Source organism: Triticum aestivum, chromosome 4B (genome assembly GCF_018294505.1).
Source record: "Triticum aestivum cultivar Chinese Spring chromosome 4B, IWGSC CS RefSeq v2.1, whole genome shotgun sequence".
In the NCBI taxonomy this organism is placed as follows: Eukaryota; Viridiplantae; Streptophyta; class Magnoliopsida; order Poales; family Poaceae; genus Triticum; species Triticum aestivum.
The window spans coordinates 668,120,558-668,128,158 of NC_057804.1; the positions used below are offsets into that span (position 1 = coordinate 668,120,558).

The 7,601-nt window shown below is 43.4% G+C and overlaps 1 protein-coding gene across 14 annotated transcripts; it reads right to left on the bottom strand.

Moving 5' to 3' along the window:
- Positions 1 to 455: 455 nt before the first annotated feature.
- On the bottom strand, positions 456 to 7,339 carry LOC123094046 (CCR4-NOT transcription complex subunit 9). Of its 14 annotated transcripts, none has more exons than XR_006445711.1 (11): positions 6,835 to 7,333; positions 6,702 to 6,755; positions 6,527 to 6,616; positions 5,636 to 5,733; positions 5,400 to 5,491; positions 3,346 to 3,417; positions 3,068 to 3,157; positions 2,887 to 2,929; positions 2,632 to 2,738; positions 2,193 to 2,288; positions 456 to 482 (listed from the first exon to the last, which is right to left on the bottom strand). XR_006445711.1 is itself a non-coding variant. In XM_044516128.1 (11 exons), exons 5-11 carry the CDS (start codon positions 5,470 to 5,472, stop codon positions 992 to 994), a joined length of 879 nt encoding a protein of 292 aa, XP_044372063.1. In that variant the 5' UTR covers positions 5,473 to 5,491; positions 5,636 to 5,733; positions 6,527 to 6,616; positions 6,702 to 6,755; positions 6,835 to 7,336; the 3' UTR covers positions 766 to 991. The 14 variants fall into 14 exon arrangements, 8 of the variants coding, with proteins under 8 accessions (XP_044372063.1, XP_044372064.1, XP_044372068.1 ...); XM_044516128.1 differs by lacking the exon at positions 456 to 482 and adding an exon at positions 766 to 1,348 and having other exon boundaries at positions 3,027 to 3,157; positions 6,835 to 7,336; XM_044516129.1 differs by lacking the exon at positions 456 to 482 and adding an exon at positions 766 to 1,348 and having other exon boundaries at positions 3,027 to 3,157; positions 6,688 to 6,755; positions 6,835 to 7,336.
- Between the last annotated feature and the right edge of the window lie 262 nt (positions 7,340 to 7,601).

Sequence of the window (7,601 nt, forward strand, 5' to 3'; positions counted from 1 at the left end):
GGATCGGCAACGCGCCTTGGCGCGAGGGTGCCGGTCCCAACGATATGGTCAGGCGGTCGAAGATCAAATGGCATAATGCATTTGTATGAAGGAGAGTTCAACATATGTAATAGGACAACCATTATCGTGTTCGGGGGTAAGAAGAAACATGCACTCTGTACCAGAAGAGTAACATCATCGAGTTCAACATGGTCATGAGATCATAAAAACTAACCCTTCCCAGAAGCAAGGCAACATCCAATTCAGCATTGTCATATGATTACAAAAGCTAATTAACCAACATTAAGTTCAATAATATGAGAAGGAACATAAGAGAGCAAAAGCCAACAGTGGCAATGGAGCCGATAAAACTACAAAACCATAATTAGGCATACAACAGATAGCTTGGTTCAATTGCCTCCATGAGTTCCATTCCATTTGAGATGCGACGCCAAAAATGACCAACAAAATATCAGCTGCGTTTGTCCTGCTTCCAGATGCCTCTATTTTGTGCCCATCAAATTTGGCAAAAGTTCTCATAATTCTCAAATATATCACTTTAAATATGAAAACTGATACATGCACACATATGTAATGAAATTAAACATGACTAAAGCAACAACAGAGTGAAAGTCTCATGAATATGAGAAGAAATGTTACATGTTCTGCATCCTTTTGACACTACCAATCCAAAGTCATTATTTCTATGGGCAATTTTTTTCACAAGCTCTATTTAAATTATGTGTTTGATGAATATCAATGGCTCTGAACTGTACATGAGTCACATGACCATAAGAAGTGCATACATAGATCATTTTCACTTGATAATATGATATAAAAAATCCATGATCAATAAAGTGTATCTATGTCAATAGTACTCCCTCCGTCCCGAAATATATGTCGCAAGGGACATAAATTTTGAACTAAACACAATTTTCAGTTACATCCTTATACAATTCAAAAGTTGGCTATCCGCTCCTCCCTTTCCCTCCTGATCCCCTCCCTCGCGTCGTCACCTCCACAGCTCGCCGCCGGCTCCAGGCCTCTGCTCCTCCCCGCAGATCCAAGCCTCTGCTCCTCCTTGCAGACCGCCCCAGGCATTGCCACAGGGAGCGCGTAGGCCTCTGCTCCTCCTAGCGAGCTCAAGGCATGGGGGAGCTCCAGGAGAGCTCCTAGCGTGGGGGAGCAGCAGCAAGGGGCGGCACCTTGCCGCCCTAGTTTCCTCGCACGGCCTCCCCAGGCTCCAGGAACCGCAAGGCCGTGGTCCACCGCCAAAACGCCTCCACCGCACGAACCAACATGAATGCACACGTCGGAACGACGCAAAGCTTGAGCACGCAAGAGTCACCAAAATTGTGTGCATTGTGAACTGAATTAAAATTTAGTTGACGTACTCAAAATACATTGATGGCAGTAAAAAGAAACCATGAGATGATAGCACTACATACTGTATCAAACATTTGTTGATACAAACATGTTTGGAGTACTCAAACGTTTAAATTCAAAGGTAATGTGAATCAAAGTTCAAAAAGGCGCTAGGCGTTAATTATGCATTTGGCCACCTACTTCGCTTTTATAGCTTAGGCGTGATTAGACGAAAGTAGGCGCAATTATGCGTTTGTACTGTAACGTGAAGTAATAAGCTAGATGGGCTGGCCTAGCCCATTAAATCACATGCCCATCTTCCTATTCTCCTACTAAAGCTTTCGTATGGTGCACAGTTCCTCATGCCGCATCTCTCCCTCGTCCTGTCTCCCTTGCTGCATGATGCCGCCTCTCCCCCTCTTCCTCTGTCCCTTGCTTAAACCGATGCGGGCCAGCCAGTAAAGAGGTCCCAACAATCTAGTAAAAAGCTATCTATGGAAGCTTTAAGTACATCATGGCTCGACAACCAGTTTTGAGTTTCTTCATGTCATCCACATCGTTATTTATTAGCTACCAACAGGGTAATTTAAATAATACAAATTTATATAATTGATAAAAGATAAAGTATTCCAGTAAGATAAGATGAAAAGGATGAAGAAAACAACCTACAGAAGGCAGCTACCACAGATAATCACAGCAATTCATACCATAACCAAATTAGGTTGCAGCATGATTTCAGTGTTGCACCATGCAGATTTCACATAAGATTATAATTAACCATTGCTGATGCATTTTCAAAGGCTACAAAGCATATAGACTTAGATTTATAGAAGGGGTTGAGTTCATACTGTTTTGGAAAGTTCACTGCCCATCTCCATAGTACGCAGACACAGAAGGATTATTTCAGTTTGAAGCAAAATCCCAATAACTTCAGAATAATCAACCTGCATATATCAAAAACAAAGCAAAAAAAATACTCTTATGGTATGCGAATCGGATATCGAAAAGAAGAAACAATATAATTTCTAACAAATCATTAGCTTATTTGGTTAAAAAATAACAGTTCCGGTTGGGATTCCTGGGATCCAATCCCAACCAGTCCATTTGATTAAAATGACTGGATTACTGGAATGAGAATACCAAAAGAAAAAGATAGTCTACAAAAAAAAAGAATACAACCAATCCCCATGACTGTTTTCCCCTCGGACTCAACCCTCTCACCATTTAAAGAAAAATCTACATGGACCATCCGTTCCTAGTTTGCATAAGTATCTAGTTTTAAATTACCTTCACAAGAGCACCAATAACACCCAAGCTGGTAAGCCTCAAGTACTCAAAAGGTCTGGTCTTGCTAGTACTATTAAGGAACGGGTACAGGTACAGTGGGATGTGAGCTGCAAAGGAAAAGGAAGAAGACTTAATTATTAACCACTGTAGTTAAGATTTACTTGTTCTGTAAAGTCACCAAAATGAGGAAAGCTTTTTTAATTATAAACAATGGAAATATTTAAGACTTGGCATAGAAACAGTAGCGCTCAGTACCATTCAAGAACGGGATCCTGGTCTCAGGGTGTGAAGCAACACACTGCAAATAAAAAAAGAAGTAAAATGAAATTGAGGGGCAGATGGCAAGCAAGCATGATATGAAAGCAGCAGTATTCTCAATCCACCACAAGGCCCACCAGGAGTGAGGGTTTCCTTTCTTTCTCATGTAAAAGCATACCTGAAGAAGTGCAAGTGCATTGCAGACACGGTTTCATGCAACTGGCGACAAAGTAGGAGGTGAAAGTGAAGGGTAGATTGACACAATCTCCTGCATACATTTCAAAATAGCAAGACAGACTGAATAAGGAAAATGCGCAGAACCATCAACAAATTTCATATTGAAAGAAACAATACACATGCATGACCACCCTAACTTAAATAACCATAACTGCAGAAGTACATATTTACTCTTGCCATTGCAACTGAATTTAGAACCATGCAATAATTGTAACCTACCTGGAGCAGTGCAGCAACGGTGCCAAAGGAGTGCCACAACAGTGGAGCAAGATCTTGAAAAATATCTCGCTTCTGAAAGAGGAAAACTGAGAAACGTATTAGACAATGAATTTTCACCTCCTGCATCCCAGATTTGCAGCCAAACCTTAAACGTTAAAGTAAAATAGTTCCATGTATCAACTGTCCAGTTTGGGATATTGTCCTTGGAAAGTTGATGTTTCACTAAGAGAAGAATGATGATGCTTGCATTAGTGGCTCATACCATGGGTTCGCACTTTTGGTAGATAAAGAAGTGACAAAAAAAATATACTAACTAAACTTCATCACTTATCTAGATAATCTGCAGAAGTAGAACATACTGTTTCTAACCTATAAATGTTTTCCTATATATTCATAAAATGTTTAGATTTCTTAACACCGCCTCCTGATAAGTTTGCAAAGTCATCAATAGGACAAGATTTCACAAAGTTTACACACCCTCCCTGTCCTTGAACAGGGTATCTTCACCAGATACAATAATTAAATGTGCACAGCCAAATACAGACCTTCAGCCTGCTCCAGCACAAAAATATTCATTGTAAGTTCACTTTTACCAAGAAACAAATACACGAGGAAGCAGGGGATATTAACAAAAATGCGCTTGTGGCATTCACTCCTGAAAGATTGTATATGATAACTGTAGTATTTACCATTTTATTCGGGGGTACTATAATGGAAATGGGCACAACTATATTTTCTATTTTAGTAAGAGCAAGCAGAACTAAAATAAATATAGATATCTGATGCAAACATCCAAATCGACATCCGAGTGTGTCCAACAGAGCTTGGCAACCGTTCCCGCTACGGGTACTAATAATAAGTATGGCAAAGCAAATGTTTAAAGGATGTATCATAATAAAAGCTACAAAAATCACATACCAAACCCTACTTACTTTAGCTACATATATCTACAAGTCTACAGCAAGCTAAAGGACTGCACAAAATCACCCAATTCACATCATACTCCAGATATGAGCAGGAAAAGTTGCACTAAATTACCCACGACCACAAGCTAGTCATGGAATCGCCCTCGGGAGATTGGAGAGCAACATTTCCATACCAACCACGGATCAACGCTAACAGAGAAAGACGGGCATGCACTGATCTATACCCTAGAACCTAGATCACCACGTGAACCGATTTACCCATAACACATCTGCCCTGCAGCTGACATCAGATAGATCATCATGGTCCCCAATCTACTTTTGCCTAGATACTGCATTGCATAACCAAGGTCGCAGCTTTAACAGACACCAAAAGACATATACAAATCCTCCAATTCGCCACCACAAATCCGACCCTTAAACATCCGCCAGATAGCTACAAACGCGAAATTTCCTCGACGGGGAGCGCTAGAGGGAAGCGCGGGGTTTTCCGCGGCAGGAGGAAACGACCTTGGAGAGCTCGAGGAGGGATCCTAATAATACCTTGGTATGCTTTATATTTTTCCTGGGACTAATTATGTATGTGGTGATGACACAATCCTAGTGGGATAGCATCACCCATTCCTTGTTCAATGCAACATCATAATAAACCAATCTGTGTCACAAATCGAAGGTGGGGACTGGACAACGAGCTATGTCCAACAGGAAGCAACACCAGCAGCTCACAATATAAATAAAAAGTGTCATCAGTAAAGTAGTTGACAATAAACTATAAGCTCAAATCATAGAACTATTGTTGCAGGTCAAAACAACTGAAGTATGATTTACCAATCTACAAACATAGGCACATAAATAAAATTGTTTGATTCTTGCCTTTACATATATAATATAATAAGAGACACATAATGAGGACTCCTAATAAAAAATCTCAGTTTTTGTTTCGCTAATTTACAGTGAGAAAAGAAATAAAAACATGTACAATCTGGAAGTTCAACTACTTTCAATATAATTTTCTTCAGGTTTCTAGTTTTTCTTAGGAGAGAACAAGTAACACAACTGAATAAAACAAATCAAAGATGATTAAGGGCTGCTGCAGTACAAGGAAAGTAAGAGGAGGAGAGGGGGACGGACCTCCCTGGACATGCATATCGCCCCACCTCCCTTGCCCTTCTTCTTCAGGTCCTTCTGCTCCTTGCTCATCCATCCCCTTCTTCTCCTTTTCTCTGCAGCACATGGACGGGGGAAGCACCAAATTGATGCCCCCCAAAACACAAATCGGTCCAAATCACAAGTATTATACAAGGTAAAAAAATGATTTTTCGGTAAGGAACAAAAGAGGGTAGATAGAGGGAGAGGGCCGAGGATACCGTGGCTGCCGCTATGTTGTGTTGGGGAAGAAGCACACCTCCTCTACCGCTGAGTGGTGGTGGAGAAGCTGCTCCTAATATAAAGCTATTCCTGCAACCTGTAATAACACACTCAAGTTAATGGGATAAGCACACAAATTATCTATCTAGTACAAATCCCCTTATCGCTGTTGTATTTATCTTTTCCTTGATAAATTGTATTGCTAGGGTGGCCTTCCCTATAGTTTTCCAGTCAAAGTAATAATAATAAAGATGCATATTTTGGCACAATTATTCTCTAGCTAATTCACTTGCCCTCTTATTCTACTGACTGGTGACAAGGCATGAGTGTGGAAATATTCTAGAGCATGCATCTCAGTCAACTGTATGAAAGCCTTACAGTCAACAGATCAATTGATTTAAATTAATGATTGTATACTACGTACCCTAATATTATAGAGCAGCCACCATCAAATGAATCATAACTCATGAGGAACAGACTGAAGGATAATGTCTCAGTTGTTACACTTGAGCAGCAAACAAATTAAAACGATCAATTCAGAAGCAAAAAACTTTTTTAGATCAATCTATCTGAGTGCAAGAGTGCAGTGCAGAGGCAGCCCTCTTGTCTAGTTAAAAAAACACATGATGTGTGCATACAATGGATACATACACACACAATTTGATGTGTGCATACAATGGATACATACACACACAATTTGCTCCAGTTTGAGTCATCCAAAACTAAACCATAACATGATGCGCGCGCACAGAGTTTGCTATGGTTTTCTTCACGGATGATGAACCCAAACGTCATGCCATCCAATAGGAAGGTGCAAACTAAACCAACACAAGGTACAAAGTGTAGATGATGTTCAGATGTGGTGGTAGATTGGTGGAGAGGAAATTCACCATGTTGGTTCTGGGTGCCTGCTCCTCCACCTCCTCAGGCTGATTTGCTGCAGATGGGGCTGATTTGCTGGTTACGGTTGTACCCACAACCTACAGAGACGAATCGAGCGTTAGAGAGAGAGAGCAGGACAGAGGAGAGGGGAGAGGAAGCGGTGGCTTACCACCTACACCTGACCTGCGCACGGGAGGGGAGCTAGAAGAGCCGCAACATCTTCTCCATGGGATGGGCCTGCACACAGTCACGCATCAGAGGAAGATGAAAACCAGAGAAAGAAGAAGAAGAAGAAAAGGTAAGGAAGGATGCATACCGAGGCTCTTGACGGGATCCTGCGGATCTGAGCTGCGGGCTCGAGCTCGGCCACGGCCGCCGCCGCGCTCACCAACGCGCCGATGGGGGACGCGCCGCTCCCGTCCGGGCCTGAAGGATCTGAGCTACGGGCTCGAGCTCGGCCACGGCCGCCGCCGCGCTCACCAACGCACCGATGGGGGACGCGCCGCTCTCGTCCGGCCCTGAAGGATCTGAGCTACGGGCTCGAGCTCGGCCACGGCCACCGCCGCGCTCAGCAACGTGCCGATGGGGGACGCGCCGCTCCCGTCCGGCCCTGAAGGATCTGAGCTACGGGCTCGAGCTCAGCCACGGCCGCCGCCGCGCTCACCAACGCGCCGATGGGGGACGCGCCGCTCCCGTCCGGCCCTGAAGACCCCGTCGGCTCGGAGGAATCGATCCCGCGAGGGGCGAATCCACCGGCCACGGAGAGAAGGTGAGGGGATTGGGAGAAGGTGGGGGCCGGCTGTCGTGGTTCTAAGTCTGACAGTAGAGTGGGGGTAGGTATGGAGAGGCAAGGTCCTAGCTATAGAGAAGTTGTAAACACAAGCGATGTACGAGTTCAGGCCCTTCTCGGAGGAAGTAAAAGCCCTACGTCTCGGAGCCCTGAGGCGGTCGAGTGGATTATGTGTATAGGTGTTACAGGAGTGCGAACCCTTCTGCCTGTGGAGGGGGGTGGCTTATATAGAGTACGCCTGGACCCCTGCCAGCCCACGTAATGAAGGGTTTAAAGTGTATTAAGTCTGGGGC

Bases quoted from the DNA above. Each gene is read 5' to 3' on its own strand.
- LOC123094046 (XM_044516126.1), bottom strand. From the start codon at position 5,502: ATGTGCTGCAGAGAAAAGGAGAAGAAGGGGATGGATGAGCAAGGAGCA. The intron at 3,418-5,399 runs GTCCGTCCCCCT...TTCCTCTTTCAG, and splicing joins CGATATGCATGTCCAGGGAG to AAGCGAGATATTTTTCAAGA. The intron at 2,289-2,631 runs GTAATTTAAAAC...TGATATATGCAG, and splicing joins TTATTGGTGCTCTTGTGAAG to GTTGATTATTCTGAAGTTAT.